The following is an 18,371-nucleotide window of genomic DNA, read 5'->3' on the forward strand; positions in this document are numbered from 1 at the left end:
GTTTTTTGATGGATGATCGCCATGAAGATACAGCAAGATTTCTCACTGTATCTTAGCAACCTACCACACCCCTATGGCTTCCTTCATGTCCAATTCTATTCCTATCTTACCAAGCACCATTCCCAGAACTGCTCATTATTCACAGGATATCCACCAAACTACTAGAATCCCTTGCACCTGCGCTATTAATATCTGTTGTGCCCTCCAGGTAAGCACCATCAATCCACAGCTGCCCTGCATGATGCCCGATATTTGCTTTGGACATAGCTGACAGTGAGGAGTTGTCATCAATATTTGATGGGATGGTCTGGGAGGTCCTGCTGAATGGGATGTGGCTGATCAGACTTCCTCCTTTCCCAGGACCGAGACAGCAGTCCATGATGCTGGAGCATGTCATCCTGGTCAGAGGTTCCTACCCAGCTTCCAGCAGTTTCAGTTGTTGGGAGGAATGCCCAGCATTGTAGGAAGAAGGTCAATGTCCCTCACCACTCGGCCAGTGGGCCATGACCTTCTCGTTGATACTTCACTCTCATTTAGCCCTGCTACTACACTCATGCCCCAGCAAGATTCAAACTTCTTCATTCTCACTATTGCCTGAACCATCTTCCGTCAGTAGATTTTATGTAGCCCTACTCCGATACCACTAATACAATACCCTCAGTGCTACATATTCACTTGTTTTGGATGCCTGCGCACCGTCACCAAAGATAATTAGTTGTGCCACCAACATTCATCTCCCTTACTATCTATCTCTTCCTCATTTGAGGAGGAAACCAGCCCACAATAGGACAGAAATGGACAAGACTGCTTGACATTTGGCTCCTCACACCTTATGGGGACAGAATCCCAACTGTGACCACCCCAGTGACTGACTGATCATGTCCAAGCCGCTGGACTGGTATTGGAGGCTGCCTTTGACTTATTATGCTGGGACTCCCTTAGTGGAGGCTATTTCTCTTAATTTTTTATGGTCTGCAGATAACCATGACAAGCTTCCTGCCTTTGTGTCCATGCTAAATGGTGAGACAGGACAGAAGTAATATAAGCATCAGTTTCTCTGGCTGAAGGAGCAAAGCACAAAAAGGATGTGAACATCCAGGTAGTCTCTGAATGAGTGAGCACTATGACAGTAAGTGAGGAGCCTGGAAGTGCAGCTTAGTCCAGACCATGAGCTAGGTACATGTCCCTGAACATACAGTGTCCTGGTAATAGCATTCTAATGATAGTTGCCCGTGCAACCTGATGTACAGCATTGAAGTGCAGCAGCACACTTTCAGTGGACTGGAGATGTGTCATGAGAGATCTTAGAGGCTAGCACATGTCAGACATCAATTTCAGTGAATGTGGGGTGAAGTGGCTGGTGCCCATGAAGCATGGCCTGAAATGCTGGTGCCAACATGGAAGTGCTTTAGAATAAGCAGTGAACTGAAGTTATCAAGTGTTTTGGCAAGTGTTCCATGTTACAATTTCTCAACTCCTAGCTAGACAAGAAGTTGAATATTAGTGTGGAGATTTAGTCCATAAACACAGTGTTTAAAAAAGCTACAATCCTACCCTTTTGGGCAACTGCTGCTACCTAGTGAGAAACTCACTTCTCCACTTCTCAAATACCTAAAAGATGGAGGGAGATGTTTCAGACATCGAGACGGATCTGGTTAGACTTCTCATCCAATTCAAATCTCCTCTGTCTATATCACCCAGATTTTGAGATTTCACTGATGGGTTCTAGCCCCACCCCAGGACTGGAATACATAGTCTTGACTAACACTCCTGTTTGGTGCTGAGGGAATGCCACTCTTCAGAGTTGCTGTTAACATGAAATATTAAACTAAACCCCTCTCTACTTACGTGCACGTGCACAACAAATTAAAGGTGATAAGGGCTTATATTTATATATCGTCTTGCATGTCCTAAAAGGTATCTCAAGTTGCTCTACAGTTGATTAATTAATTCTAACCTGTAGTCACTGTTATAATGTAGGAAATGTGGCAGATGGCATTTACAGCAATGAGATAATGATTAGATCATTTTTTTGGGATGCTGGTTGAGCATAGAATATTAGCCAGGATGGAAGGAGAACTCCCCTCCTCCTCTTTGACTGGCGATATGTCATCTTTTACATCCACTTGAGAAGGCCATTGGAGAAATATACCTAACAATGCAGCATTCCCTCGGTGCTGCACTGATGTATTGGTCACACTTTGTCGTAAGTAATCTAAGTTGTTTTTGGCCACCATGTTCAAGAACATTTGATATTTATGAGACATTTGGTGTGTATGCAAATTGGTATCATGATTTCCTCCATAACAATAATAATTCCCTGGATATCAAGTGTGCCTGAAAGTACTAGATAAATGCAGCTTTGTCTTCCACAGCGGTTTCTCTTATTAGTGCTGCCATCATCATGCACGTGTAATATGATTGCCATAAGTTAGGGCATCTTGTAGCAAGCTATTTTTTTGTTTTACAATAAATACCTGGTCCAGTATGAAAATAAATCAATCAATCTTTATATTATTGCAATAAATATTTATCAGACCAATGGAATTCCACATAACTTTTTGAAGGTGTTGGAAACACAACCAGTTGAGGCACAAGGCGGTAACTTGTTTCCTTGCACTCTGCATTGAATTTTCTTACCAATTATTTGACAAAAATATCAAATTGCACAGAAAATGCATGAAATCTGTATGTTTCTAGGCAACCTTACCCATTTTATATTTTCATTCTTGTACAGGATGTGGGTAGCACTGGCAAGGTCAGCACTTGTCCATCCCTAATTCCCCTTAAACTGAGTGGTTTGCTCCTCCATTTCTGAGGGCAGCTAAGAATCAACAGCATTTCAATTGTAACACGGTGTGGAGCTGGATGAACACAGCAGACCAAGCAGCATCAGAGGAGCAGGAAAGCTAACGTTTCGGGTCGAGACCCTTCTTCAGAGGAGCAGGATCCTACTATCTCTGTAAGCATTTCTATGGGTCTGGAATTACACATAGGCCAGACCCAGTGAGGAAAAGAAGCTTCTTTTCCTAAAGGACTGGATGGGATTTTATGACAATCATCACATGGCTGCTATTAGGCCAGCTTTTAATGCCAGATATTATTGAGTTCAAATTTCATCATGAATGGTGACAGAGGGTGGTAGTTGAGGCTGTTTGTCTGACTAGAGGCAGTGTTCGGTGGTGTACCTTATTTGTTTATGATACACATAAACAACATAAATGAGAAGAGGGGTGATAAATAAGTTTGCGGATGACACAAGGATTGTCCATGTGGTCGACAGTAGCAAGAGCTTTTAGCGACAGGAGGATTTAGCTCAGATGGAAATGTCAGTGGCAGATGAATATAACCCTCATAAGTGCGAGGTGATGCGGTTTGGAAGAAGTGACAGGCATGGGAGTACTCAGTTTATGGCAGGACAGGAAACTCAGAGAAACAGAGGAATCTTGAAGTTCTTTTCCATTGATTCCTGAAGGGGATAGGACACGTTAACAGGGTAGGCAAGAGGACATACGGGATAATTACCTCTATCAGTTGTGGCGTTGATTGTAAGAACAGGGAGGTTATGTTGGAGCTGTACAGACTTTGGTTAGGCCACAGCTGGAGTACTATGTGTAGCTCTGGTCACCACCACACAGGGGGAAAATTGTGATTGCACTCAAGGAGGTGCGGGGGAAATTCTGAGGAACACGCAGATATTTTCTGAGGATGGATTATCTTAGCTATAAAGAGAGCTGGGTAAGCCTGGGTTGTTTTCTGTGGTGCAGAGAAGGTTGATAGGGGACCTGTTAGATGATGGGGGAACATGGCTAGGGTGGATTGGAAGCAGCTATTCCCCTCAGTTGCAGGGTCATTAATGAGGGGGGACATAATTTTAAAAGGTGAAAGACAGGAAGTTAAGAGGGGAATTGAAATTTTTTTTCACCCAGAGGGTGGTGAAGGTCTGGAATGCACTACCTGGGAGAGTATTAGAAGAGGGAAACATCTCAACCTTTAAAAAGCTATTTGGATGTGCACTTAAAATGTCATAACATTCAAAGCAATGGGCCTAGTGCTGGAAAGTCAGATGAGTGTAGATTTAGTGTATTTTTAGCAGTACAGATCTGATGGGTCAAAAGGGCCTCTTCAGTATTATACAATTCTTTGATCTGTCATGGTGGATTAAACTCATGTCCACAAAACATCGCCTCAGTCTCTGGATTACCAACCCCATGACATTATCACAATGCCATACCTCCCCATTCAGCCTCTCTCAAAGGTCTATGAATATGCACTCCAAAAAGTTTCTCATTTCCTCTGTATATTTCAGTATGCTACCCCACACTGCATATTCCCCTGCTTTGTTTGTCTTTCTCAAACACAGTACCTCATATCTCTAGGGATTGAACTCTATTTGCCTCTGTTCTGAACATGAATATGAAGAAATATGTCAAAGATGGTGTATGGAAGCACCTCTGCAAGCAAACAACCACAAAGGTGGACAGTAAAAGGAGTTGGACAGAGAAAACAAGTTTCAAGTTTGTGTGTGCATTTGTTGGGAAGAGCTGTTATCTGCTGCAAATGCTGGTAGTAGTGGATGTTACAAATAAATGAAACTTTTTAAAATATGAGATCTAGTTTGATATTGGCTCCTATAATTTAGTTATAATACTCAAGTAGCAAAACAACAGCATAATACAAGTAAATCATATTTTAATGCAGCTAACATGGTTCAGTAAAGTCTAAAGTGTTGTCTCTATGTAATTTGTTAGATGTGTGAACCAAGCTAGTTATTTCATTCACAAACTCATTATGTGATTTACCCTTTCTCCTGAATGTAACTGAAGCTTTTGAAATGAACAAACATGTAAAAATATTGGCAAGCATTTATTAGTCACTTATTTTCTGTAAGTTTATCCTGAGCCCTCACAGGACAGTCTGTCTGGTAATACCAAAGGAATTAAGGTAGTGGATGGAAAAAAGGAAATATATTTATTATGAAATATGTTTTCATAATGTTACTTTGGCTTGGGGCTCATAACCATGTTATTTTCTTCTTAATGAGGAATTTACATGAAGTTGACAACCACCATGGAAGCATGATTGAATTTACTGCTATTTGATCCTTTATTGCTCAATATAATCATTTGAAAGACCAAAAGTAAATTTCATGTCCATATTGCTTCTCAGAAGATAAAAATAAAATCCTGTAAAAGGTACAGGATACAATGAACAACTAAAGCAATCTAAAGAAAAGTTTGTTTGTCCCAGAAGTGCTATCAGATGTATCTATTTTTAATGATATATATAGCAAAGACGCATCAATTACTGTAGAGATAGTAGGAACTGCCGAATCTGAGATATAACAGTACAGAGCTGGATGAACACAGCAGGCTGAGCAGCATCAGAGCAGGAAAGCTGATGTTTTGGGTCGAGACCCTTGAAATGTCAGCTTTCCTGCTCCTCCGATGTTGCTTGGCCTGCTATGTTCATCCAGCTCTGTACCGTGTTATCTACACCAATTAGTGTATCTGAATTACAGAAGCCAAAAAATATATAAAAAAGTGTAAAAAAAACTTGTAGAATATACCAGTGAGATTAGCTGAAGGTAGAATTTTATGTATTGTGTACATTGTACTTGAATGCAGGGAGAATTCTTTCATGCAACCTGAACATATACACTTTCAGATTTAATGCTCCCTAGCTCTACCTTTGCCGCTTCGATGCTTTGTTATTGTATTTTATTTCAAGCAACAAAAATTAAACAATATAAAAATGCTTGAATGGGACAGATTATTTCGTCAGTGGTTTCATCTACAGTATCCTCTAATTATGGTTATGTATGAAAGACTGGCAAGTGGTGCAGTAATTCTTGGGCAGCTAGTCAGACATTGTTTCTCTTGGTCTCAGAAGACAAAACAAAATCATATTCAGATGATACTGAAAATATCATCTGGAAGAGGTTATGTAAGACTAGAACAGGGGTAGGCCATTAGGCCCCTCAGGCATGTTCTGCTATTCAATAGGATCAAGCTGATTTGATGTTACAGGCAAGTTTCGCATCCAAGTCCCAAGAAACAAATGGATACACGAATGAGGATGTATGTAAAACAGGCTGCCATTCCACTACCTTCTGTTTCATATTATTGCTCAGTCAGGATATATTCCTCCCCCACCCAATTATCTTTTACTTGTGAGTGAAGCGCTCAAATGTTGAGCTATTTAGATATCTGATTAACATTTGTAAAAGCAAAATCTCAAAGGGAAGCATTTTGACTTCTTGTGAGTGCATTACTGGCAATAATCAACAACTGCCTATTGCACATTTTACCCAAAATCAAATTTAGCCTCCTCACTTTTACTGACACATGTACTGTGCTCTTATTTTAATTGCATCCATACCATTTTATAGTGCATTCCTGTGTTGGTAGATAGGGCTGGCAAAGCAGACATGTTTAAATTTTACAATTTCTTCTTTAGGGTTAACTAAAAATATTCTTTTCTGACTTAAATCACACTAGATTGAAAAACACTGACCGAGTGATTTATTCCCCCACATTCTGCCATAACTGTGGAATAAAACTGCCAAATCTGAAATGCTCCTAATATTTAAACCTTATCTTTTATTGGAGGTTTGAAGTCTCTTGGATAAACTTCAATTTTGCAGTGAAACGTGGTTCTAAAATACCATGTAATTTTAACATAATCACCCACTTGACTGCTTGCATTTGCTACATTAATGGAGACACAACTCTTTCTAAAATCTTCAGTTCATAAAATTGACCTAAAAAGAACCCAATGCAGAATAATAAAAACAGCATATTTGACAGACTCCTGAGCTTTGCTCCAATCTATTTGTTATTTTTATCGGACTCAAATACTGTTTGGGCAGGGTCGGGAGGAAGGCGGTGGGAGGTGGTTGGAGGCACACTGATGCTGTGAACATACAAAAATGAAGGACAGCAAAAGATCAGCTGTCATAAACGCAGGCCTGCTGCCAAAGTGCAGATGCAGCACACTGTGGCTCACTCTCATCTATCAGCTACCTTATCCTCTGGGAAAGCTAACAAGAGCCTGGCTTCAAATCAGAAAAGCAAAAACCAGGGAACTTCCTTTCTAATCTCTGATGGTCACCAAGCAAGTTTCAGAAAGCGATAGTGATTAGGGTGCACGTTTGCGGTACTAAACTTCCAAGCTCAATTGTCAGCTTTATGTTATTTGTCAGCCTTGAGTCACTTGGTGGCTGTCTTACCGTTCAGTCAAATCAATGTAGGTTCAAGCCATGCTAGTTCTAGAGAGTGCTGTACCTCCAGATGTACCATCTCTCAGCAAGAAACATTAAAGAGAGGCCACATGTAACCCCTCACATAATTGTAAATGATTACATAATACTGTTCAAAGAGAGAAGGGAATTCTCTGATATTTTGACCAATATCCATCCCCAAATAAATTGGCAGCTACATTTGCCTATATTGCAGCAGTAACCACATTTTCGTTACCTTGATATGAAGCACTAAGGGGATTTCAAAATCATGAAAGGCATTTAAATTTAAAAGCTTTTCTTTGCGTTATGTCAGCTAATATAAGACACTTGCCCATCTCCCATTAGAATTCTTAAAACAAATCTGCACCGAAAAGTCCAGTCAACGTTTATATATGTTCCAGTGATAGTAGGAACTGCCGATGCTGGAGAATCTGAGATAACAAGGTGTAGAGCTGGATGAACACAGCAGGCCAAGCAGCATCAGAGGAGCAGGAAAGGTGACGTTTTGGGCCTAGACCCTTCTTCAGAAATGCTGAAGAAATTTCTGAAGAAGGGTCTAGGCCCGAAACATCAGCTTTCCTGCTCCTCTGATGCTGCTTGGCCTGCTGTGTTCATCCAGCTCTACGCTTTGTTATCTTAACCTTTATATATTTGTTTCCCCTTTTTTAAAAATTATTTCTTCACCTGAAGCTGATGTTTCTTGTTGAGCCCCATGTTAACATTTTACAAGTGGCCACTCTTCATATGCAGGACCTGTTTCATCCAGCTTCCAGCAGGCGCAAATGTTCTTTTCTTCCCAGTTGTCCAGGAAGCACTACAGCAGTAGCTGTTGTCAGCTTTGAAAACAGAACAGGATTTGAACATGGGATTTTCAGATTTGCTTGAGCTGTGTGAAGCTTGGAAGAGTGTCGTTACCCATTAGGTTGCTTAGATATCAATAATGGAGAAAAAATCTTGCATTTGTACGTGTGTCTTGTCAACATTTTGCATTGTAAATTCTGACAGCCACATCTAAATACTACGGGTGAGCATGAAAAATTAACGCTGATGCTCTAGTCCAGTCCTGAGGGAATGCTGTACTGCCAGAGTTGCTGTCTTTCAGGTGAAATGTAGCTTTAAAAACTTAGGATTGTTTGTTACTTTGGTCAGAACCTGAGGGCAGATGGTTAAAAATAAGCAGATGCTAACATACTCAAAATTCCATGACCTTGGTCTCAGCCCCAACCTGTGCAACTCAGCTTTCTGACCCAAAGGCTGCAATCAGTGATGAAAGGTAACGGCACCTCCTCCACAATAACACTCAACACTGGGGCGTCCCAAGAGTGTGTCCTCAGTCCCAATCAGTACTACCTGTACACCCATGACTGTGTTGCCAAATTCTGAATGAACGCTGTCCATTAGTTTGCTGATGACGCTACCATAGTGGGACAGATATCTAACTATGATGAATCAAAATACAGAAAGGAGATAGAGGGCTTGGTGACATGCTGCAATGAGAACAACCTCTCTCAACATCGGCAAAACTAAAGAACTGATCATTGACTTCAGAAACAAATGAGAGGAACACACCCCCATCTACATCAACAGAAGTGAGACTGAGAAGGTGGAGAGCGTCAAGTTCCTCAGAGTGACAATAACTAACAAACTGTCCTGGACATCCCATGTAGACGCAATGGTTAAGAAGGCACAACAGCGTCTCTTCTTCCTCAGGTGGCTCAGGAAATTTGGCATGTCCATTATGACTCTCACCAACTTTGAACATGCACCAGTGAAAGCATACTGCCTGGTTCCTAATGGCCTGGTATGGCAACTGCTCTGCCCAGGACTGTAAGAAATCACAGAAGGTGGTGTGTACAGCCCAAACCATTACAGAAGCCAAACTTCCATCCATGGACTCCATTTGCACGACTCGCTGTCACAGAAAGGCAGCCAAAGACACATTGCACCCTGGTAATGACCTTCTGCAACCTCTTGAAACTGATATGAGCACTGCAACTAAAAATCGTGCCTTCTATTTATTGTCTTTTGAACTCTAAATCTTATCAAACAAGCATAGGCAGATCTGCATGACCTTGCTCAAAAGTGAGGTTGAGGCGAATGAAACTGTGGTCCCAATACAATGAAAAACACAAAGCTATGGAGTCTCAGATTATAGATGTCAAGCAAAATCTTTTCACTGTGGCTGAATCAAGCCCACACCTTAGATCAGCAATTTAACCTTGGTCAAAAGGTAAAAAAGGAAGCGTACGTAAGGTCTATGAGGATGGGAACTGACAAAGCCTTTGAAGTATATAAGGAAAGTAGGAAAGAACTTAAATTAGGAATTAGAAGGGCTAAAGGGGGGGTCATGAAAAGTTGTTAGCGAACAGGATTAAGGAGAATCCCAAGGCTTTCTACATATATATAAAAAACAAGAGGGAAGCCAGGGAAAGGGTTGGCCCACTCAAGGACAAAAAAAGGAGCCTATGTGTCGAGTCAGAACAGGTAGATAAGGCTCTGAAGGAATACTTTGTGTTGGTATAAACCAAAGAGGAGGAGGATGGTGTCAGCGAAGGGAGTGTCAAATTTCTAAGCCAGGTTGCTACTAAAAAGGAAGAGGCCTTGTGCATCTTAAAAAGTACTAAAACAGGCATGTCCCTGGGACTGGATGGGATCTATCCCGGAAAATGGAGGGAGGCAAGGGAACAAATTGCTGGAGAATTTGTATCCTGTTTGGCCACAAGTGAGTTCCCAGATGACTGCAGAATAGCCAATGTTGTTGCACTTTTTATATTAGCAGGGATAATCCAGGAAATTACAGGCCTGAGAGCTTCATGTTGGTGGTAGGGAAATAATTGGAAAATATGCTCAGAGACAAGATCTATATGCATTTAGAAGCATAAGGACTTATTAGTTGTTTTGTGCAGAGAAGGTCATGCCTCACTAACTTAATTGAATTTTTTGAGGTAGTGACAAAGATGATTGATGAGGGAAAAGTGAGTGATGTTGTCTACATGAACTTCAGTAAAATCTTTGACAAGGTCCCTCAGAGCAGACTGGTACAAAAGGTGAAGTCACATGGTATCAGGAGAGAGCTGGGAAGATGGATACAGAATTGGCTTAGTAATAGAAGACCAGGGGTAGCGATGGAAGGATGCTTTTCAGAATGAAGGGCTGTGACTAGAGGTATTCCACAGGGATCAGTGCTGGGATCTCTGCTATTCATTTTGTCCATAAATGATTTGGAGGAAAAATGTAGCTGATCTAATTAGTAAATTTGCGGATGATACAACAATTGGAGTTGTGAGTGGTGAGGAGGATTGTCAGAGGATATAGCATGATATAGATCAGTTGGAGGCATGGGCAGACAATTTAGAGATAGAGTTTAATGCAGACAAATGGGAGGTGTTACATTTTGGAAGATCAAGTACAGGTGGAAATTACACTCTTAGGAGAACTCTTAGGAGTATTGACATGCAGAGGGATCTGGGTGTGCAGGTCCACAGATTGCTGAAGAAAGTAGCATATGTAGATAAAGTAGTAAAAAAGGCTTATGGCATGCTTTCCTTCATTGGAAGGGATCCTGGGTATAAGGATAGATGAGTTATACTGCAACTTTATAGAGCTTTACTGAGGTCACACTTGGAATATTGTGTACACTCCTGGTCACCACATTACCAGAAGGATGTGGATGCTCTGGAGAGGCTACAGAAAACGTTTACCAGGATGTTGCCTGATATGGGGGCTTTTAGTTATGAAGAAAGGTTGGATAGACTGGATTTGTTTTCACTGGAACTCAGGAGTTTGAGGAGCGGCCTGATAGAAGTACAGAAGATTGTGAATGACATGGACAAAGTGGAAAGTATGCGACTTTTTCCCAGGGTGAGGGGTCAATTACTGGGGTACACAGGTACAAGGTGTAGGGGGAGAGGGGGCATTTAAGAGATGAGTGAGGCACATTTTTCAGACAAAGGGTGGTGAGTACCTGGAACACACTGCCAGAGGGTGGTCATGGAAGCAGATACAATAGCAGCATTTATGAAACACCTGAATAGGAAGGGAATAGAGGGATACAGATCCTGTAAGTGGAGACAGTTTTAGTATTGAAAGGCAAAACATGTTAGTGCAGGCTTGGAGGGCCAAGGGCCTGTTCCTGTGTTGTACTGGTCTTTGTTATTCTTTATTCTAGCAACCTCTAAAAACCAGAAGTTATGAAGTATTTCCAGGTTCTGAGCTGGACACAAGAAAACTTATAGAGCTTGACACCTTTCCAGACAACATCTAGAAATGGATGTGAGAGTGTGAGGCCAATGCAACAGTTACTTTGTGAAGTTCCAGTTGTACTCAAATCCCACCTGAAAACCAGAACAGAAGAGCATGAAATGAAGGGAGTGACCAGGAAGGTGACAACTCCTACAGACTGGATTAGCAGCATGGTACAAGTGAAAAATAACCCTGGAAAACTAAAAACATACATCAAAAGGATTTGAATAAAGCTTTGAAGAGATCTCGCTACTCAATGCCAACCACTGAAGAAATGTTGCCCACAGCCTGCCATAGTATAGGTCTTTCTGAAGGATGATCACCGTCTAGTGAAGCTCAATAAACATAACTATTTTCTAACCACCTGAGGACAACATTGACCGAGCATGCCACTTGGCATTTCCACTGGTACAGTATCAAAGCAGACAGCACAAAGGAGTCAGTGATCTTCCTGGAGTAGAAGCTAACAGATTGAGAGACACAATGGAAGCTATCATCACAGAACATGGCCAAAATTTGGTGGCAGTGCTAGAGAGGGTTTGCCATGAGCCTGAAGATGGACAAGAGAAAGGTACATTTGAGAAAGTCTGAAGTCAAGTACATACACCATGTAGAGGCAGCAAAAGATTTTGCCCAGATCCTGACAAGTTGAGAGTTGCAGCAGAGATGCGATAACCAACGATGTAAAAGCAATGCAATGACTTGCTGGGTTTGTGAACTATTTTGCAAAATGTTCACCTCAGTCATCTGCATGTGAAATCTGATTTAATATAAAACTCTCAGTGAAACCCATTCTAAGCACATTCCAATATGACACATAAGAAGCAAGAAACAATTTATAGGACACACCTTTTTAACAGTTGGATTAAATTGTCCTACCTGAAGGGGGTTGGTTGGTGTCAATGTCGACTGGAGGCCCTGTCCTGGGGAGTGGCTTTGTTTTTGAGGGGATGATGCCTGCTGACCAGGGAGTTGATGGTTCTGTTGCTGTCCTTGTTGCTGATGTTGTTGCTGTTGTTGCTGTAGCTGCTGAAGATGTTGAAGTTGCTGTATTTGGGAATTCAGGGACGAGGTAGCTGTGATAAATAAAGACAGTCATCTGAAATGCAATGCTTAAATGGCAAAAAATAATCTTAAGAGCATCAAACATTGCTAGTTTCATTCTCTCTTGAAACTATTGCCTTTTTCCTTTGGACTATTGTTTTATGGACATTGACAACACTCAATTATCCTAGCTATGCACCAATTGTACTCATGGGAATATGGGCTCTGACTAACATGACACTACTCCACACTGAGAAGGACTGCAGCTAAATTCAATATTGTGTTTATTCAAATAGTGAGCAGCTGGTGGATTCCGGGGCTAATTTTACCATCTCTGTTTCGTGGGGGCTGAAGTCAACTTGAAAGCGCTTCCCATAATGCTGGCTAAGATCCCGAAATCAGGTCACATTTTGTGATTTTGAAAAAGAAGCAGAAGATGCTGTAAATACTCAGCAGATCTGGCAACATCCACAGACAGGTTTAAAGCTTGACATTGATAAACTTCCGCCAGATCTGCTGAGTGCCTGCCTGAGTATTTCTAGCATTTCTTTAGATTCCAGATTTCTAGCAACTTTTGTATTTTACATTGTTTTCATATTTATAAGTTCATAAGACATAGGGACAAAATTAGGCCTTTCAGCCCATCGGAATCTGCTCTGCTATTCGATCATGGCTGATATGCTTCTCAGCCCCATCTTCCAGCCTTCTTCCCACAGCCCGTCAACACATTATGAATTAAAAACCTGAGTAACTTAAATATACTCACTGTCCCAGCATCCACCGCAGTTTGGGGTAGCAAATTCCACAGATTCACAAGTCTTTGGGAGAAGTAGTTTCTTATCTCTGTTTTAAATCTGCTACCCCTTATCCTAACAATATGATCCCTTGTCCTAGAATGCCCCCCAAGAGGTTGCATTCGCTCCATGTCTATTTTATCTAAAGCTTCTGTCATCTTGAATACCTCAATGTGATCTCCCATTATTCTTCTATATTCCAGCGAGTACAGGCCTAAACAGTTCAACGTCTATTCTTAGGACAAACTGCTCATCTCTGGGGTAAATTTAGTGAGCATCCTGAGCTGCATTTCATCTTTCCTCGAGTAACCTTAACCCTAACCCTATCGCACAATACTCCAGGTGCAGTCTCAACAATGCCTTGTATAGTTGCAAAAATACTTCCTTACCTTTATATCCTATTGCTTTTGTTATAAAAAAACAACATTCTATTCGCATTCTTTATGTTCCTGCATGCTAGATTTTTGTGATTCATGAACGAGGACACCTAGGTCCTTCTTCAACCAGAGTATCTTGAAGAACTTCTCCATTTTAATAATAGGTCACCTTCTCATTTTTCTGACCAAAATTCATGACCTCACACTTGATTAAACTCTACCTGCCACATTTTGGCCCATGCTCCAAACCTAGCTACATCCAAGTGTAAGGTTATTTCCTCATTGCTATTTACCATCTCGCCCATTTTTGTGTCATCTGCAAATTTGGCTATTGAGTCTTTGATCCCGATATCCAAGTCGTTAATGTAGATTGCAAGTAGCTGGGGTCCAAAGACCGAACCCTGTAGCACCCCACGAGTTACTTGTTGCCATCCAGAAAAAAAACCCATTTAGCCCGACTGTTTGTGTGTCATCTTCCATCAGCCAGTCACCTACCCAGCTAATAAATTACACCTAATCCCTTATGATCTAACCTTGTGAATTATTTTTTGTGCAGCACCTCATCAAATGCCTGCCGGAAGTCCACATGTATTACGTCTGCAGGATCCCCATCATCCATTTTGTTTGTTCCATCATCAAAGAACTCCAGAAAATTAGTCAAGCATGATTTGCCCTTTATAAAACCATACTGGCTCAAATGGCTAGGGTTTTGATTTTCCTAATGTCCTGCTATTGCCCCCTTAATAATTGATTCTAATACTTTGTCAAGTGCAGATGTTAAATATTTCATTGTCTGAAGGACAATTTTAGATTGATGAAGCTGCCAATATCAGGGATGGGCAAATATGTAATCAAAGCATATATAAATCACAAATGGACAATATGCAATGAATTGCAGGAATACTTTAATGTACAGTGACAGGAATAGACTTATATCCTAAAAAGTGATCTGTTAATATAAATAAGTGACATAGAGTCATAGACTCATACAGCATGGAAACAAACCTTTCAATCCAACCAGTCCATGCCATACATAATCCATAACTAAACTAGTCCCACCGGCTTGCTACTGGCCCACTTCCCTCCAAACCTTTCCTATTCATGTACTAATCCAAATGCTTTTTTAACATTGTAATTGTACCCACATCCAACACTTCCTCAGGAAGTTCATTTCACATGTGGAAAAATGTAAAAAAAAATTGCCCCCATTTCTTTTTTAAAACTCTCTCCTCTCACCATAAAAATGTGCCCGCTAGACTTGAAATCCTCCAACCTAGGGAAAAGACAACTACCATTAACTCTATTTTTCCTCCTCATTATTTTGTAAACTTTTATAAGATCACCCTTCAACCTCCTATGTACTAAGCAACAGGAAGTGATATGCTCACATGCATGGTAGAGTCATTGAAATAGAGATACCACTACTACAAAATGGAATTTAATATAGAAGAAGAATAGTTTTTCTAAAAGTAACTTGCATTATATAGCATCGGCAGCACTTACATTGTTATTGCACATCTAAGACAGCCACCTATATTGGACAAAAGGCTGTAGCCAAATTTAAATGTTCCACTTAAGCTATATTAAGCATGTCAGCTACTCAGTCATTTCCAGAAGCTGTGCTTGGACTTAGATGTCACCATATGTGAAAAAGACTCAACCCCATTATTGGCATTGATGGGAAACACTCCCCTGAAGTTGTACTCAGCACCGAGAAGCAGCCTCATAAGTTCTCTTCTTCCATTAAAACTTTGCTGTAATTATCAGAAACATTCATACAACAAAACGCATTTGACACAACTGATGAAAATAAGCTGGAAAACACAAACCTAGGTAAACATTTTACATTGAAGCTTGCAAGTGGGACTTTCATGTTGAGCTTTCCTCAATTCATTGTTTTCTCATTGAAAAATATCTTCCTTCATATATTTAAAAGATGGAACTACTTTAAAAAGCATCTAAATCTAAAGCATTAAAATATGTAGTAAAACAGTACGACAGTACTGTCAAGCAGCACCTGCTCAGCAATAACCTGCTCAGTGATGCTCAGCTTTGGTCCTGCCAGGGCCACTCAGTTCCTGACCTCATTACAGCCTTGGTTCAAGCATGGACAAAAGCGCTGAATTCTAGAGGTGAGATGAGAGTGACAGCCCTTGACATCAAGGCTGCATTTGACTGAGCGTAGCATCAAGTAGTCCTAGCAAAACTGGAATCAATGAGTATTGGGGGCAAACTCTCTCGCAGCTGGAGTCATACCTGATGCAGGGGAAGATGGTTGTGGTTATTAAAGGTCAGTCATCTCAGGACATCTCTGCAGGAGTTCTTTAGGGTAGTGTCTTAGGTTCAACCATCTTCAACTGCTACATCAATGACCTTCCCTCCATCAGAAGGTCAAAAGTGGGCATGTTCACTGATGATTGCACAATGTTCAGCACCATTCACAACTCCTCAGATGCTGAAGCAGTCTGTGTCCAAATGCAACAAGCTCTGTACAAAACCAGGCTTGGGCTGACTAGTGGCAAGTAACATTCATGCCACAGGCTATGACCATCACCAATTTAAGATGATTTAACTATTACCCACTGACATTCAATGGTGTTAATATCACTGAATCCCCCACTATCAACATCCTGGGGGTTATCATTGACCAGAAACTCAACTGGACTGACTACATAAACACAGTGGCTATAACAGCAGGTCAGAAGCTAGAAATACTGTGGAGTAATTCACCTCTTGACTCCTCAAAGCCTGTCCATCATCTACAAGGCACAAGTCAGGGGTGTGATGGAATTCTCCCCACTTACCTGGATGTGTGCAGCCCCAACAACGCCCAAGAAGTTTGACACCATTCAGGACAAAGCAGCCCACTTGATTGGCACTACATCCACAAGCATTGACTCCACTGATGCTCAGTGGCACCAGTGTGTGCTATCTGCAAGATGCACTACGGAAATTCACAAAAGATCCTCAAACAGCAGTTTGCAAACCCACAATCACTTCCATCTAGAAGGACAAGGGCAGCAGATACATGAGAACACCACCACCTTCAAGTTCCCCTCCAAGCCACACACCATCCTGACTTGGAAATATATCGTCACTCTTTCATTGTCCTGGGGTGAAAATCCTAGAATTCCCTCCCTAATAACATTGTGGGTCAACCCACAGAAGGTGGACTGCAGCAGTTCAAGAAGACAGCTCACCCCCACCTTGTCAAGGCCAGCTGGGGATGGGCAATTAATGCCGGCCAGCCAGCGACACCCATATCTTACAAATGAATACATTTTTTTAAAAATTGCAAGTTTTTAAAGAGCTGAAATATTATCTCCTTTCTTTAGCTAAACTAAATTTTTGATGGTAAGATACTTTCTGGTCGGCTTGATGGTTCGGCTCACAATTGGTCAAAAGAGCCATCATGGAGTTATATGGGGAAGAGCTCAAACTAGAGGAGTTTGAATTGTCCATTGAGGCCAACAATGTCCACTTTCTACCTTGTTAGTAGGACTTGTCAGTTTTCATGTTATTTTTGGAGACAGGAACTAATTCAATCTGATTTTCTAAATGAAATTAAGGCCCTTAAGCAGGGATTTTCTCCTTGTCTCACATTTTCAATGATGTTAGTTACAGGAAATGTAGTTTGCATTCTAGATTAATTGCAAATAAGTGCAGGCCATCAAGTATAAAAATTTGAAGTGAAATAGACTGTATGCTCTGCCATTTAATAAGATCATGGCTAATCTGTTTGTGTTTCAAATTCCACTTTCGAATATTCCCCCAATAACTCCGATTGTCATTAGGCAATGGAAACAATGTCCCGTCACTTTAATATTCAATGACACTTATTTTATTGCCATCTGAGACAGAGATTTCCAAAGTAAAACAACTACTGAATAAAAAATTCTCCTCATCTTGATCTTAAACATGTGACCCCCAACTTTAAAACAGTGTTCCCAACACCTGGACGCAACCACAAAAGTAAACACGCTTTCCAAATTGTCAACACCATTCAGGATCTTATAAAGTTCAGTCAGATCTCTCCTTGCTATTCTGAATTACACTATGAAAACAAGCAGAGTTTATGATCTTCTCTCGTTAGACAACCTGCTTATTCTAAGCATCAACCTAGCAGGGATAACAAAGGGTAGAGCTGGATGAACACAGCAGGCCAAGCAGCATCTTAGGACCATAAGATGCTGCTTGACCTGCTGTGTTCATCCAGCTCTACACTTTGTTATCTCGGATTCTCCAGAGTCTGCAGTTCCTATTATCTCTGATATCCATCTAGCAGGCATCTTTTTTATAGAATGCCTACAGTGTGGAAACAGGCCATTCGGCCCAACAAGTCCACACCGAACCTCAGTGCATTCCACCCAGACCCATCCCCCTATAACCCACCTAAGCTACACATCCCTGAATACTATGGGCAATTTAGCATGGCCAATCCACCTAACCTGCACATCTTTGGACTGAGGGGGGAAACCGGAGCACCTGGAGGAAACGCACGCAGACAGAGGGAGAATCTGCAAACTCCACACAGACAGACACCCGAAGCTAGAATTGAACCTGGGTCCCTGGTGCTGTGAGGCAGCAGTGCTAACCACTGTGCCACCGTGCCGCTCCAAACGACCTCCAATGCATTTACATTCTTTCTTAACTAAGGAGGCCAAAACTGTC

The 18,371-nt window shown here is 41.2% G+C and overlaps 1 protein-coding gene across 1 annotated transcript in view; it reads right to left on the reverse strand.

The window, feature by feature from the left end:
* The window catches only part of pou6f2 (POU class 6 homeobox 2), a 506,133-nt gene that overhangs the window by 185,631 nt on the left and 302,131 nt on the right, over window positions 1-18,371 (reverse strand). The window contains exon 5 of the mRNA XM_059645822.1: window positions 12,365-12,561. Within this exon, the coding sequence (XP_059501805.1) occupies window positions 12,365-12,561 (197 nt within the window). The remainder of the gene's footprint in view (window positions 1-12,364; window positions 12,562-18,371) is intronic.

This window comes from Stegostoma tigrinum, chromosome 5 (assembly GCF_030684315.1).
Source record: "Stegostoma tigrinum isolate sSteTig4 chromosome 5, sSteTig4.hap1, whole genome shotgun sequence".
NCBI lineage: Eukaryota > Metazoa > Chordata > Chondrichthyes > Orectolobiformes > Stegostomatidae > Stegostoma > Stegostoma tigrinum.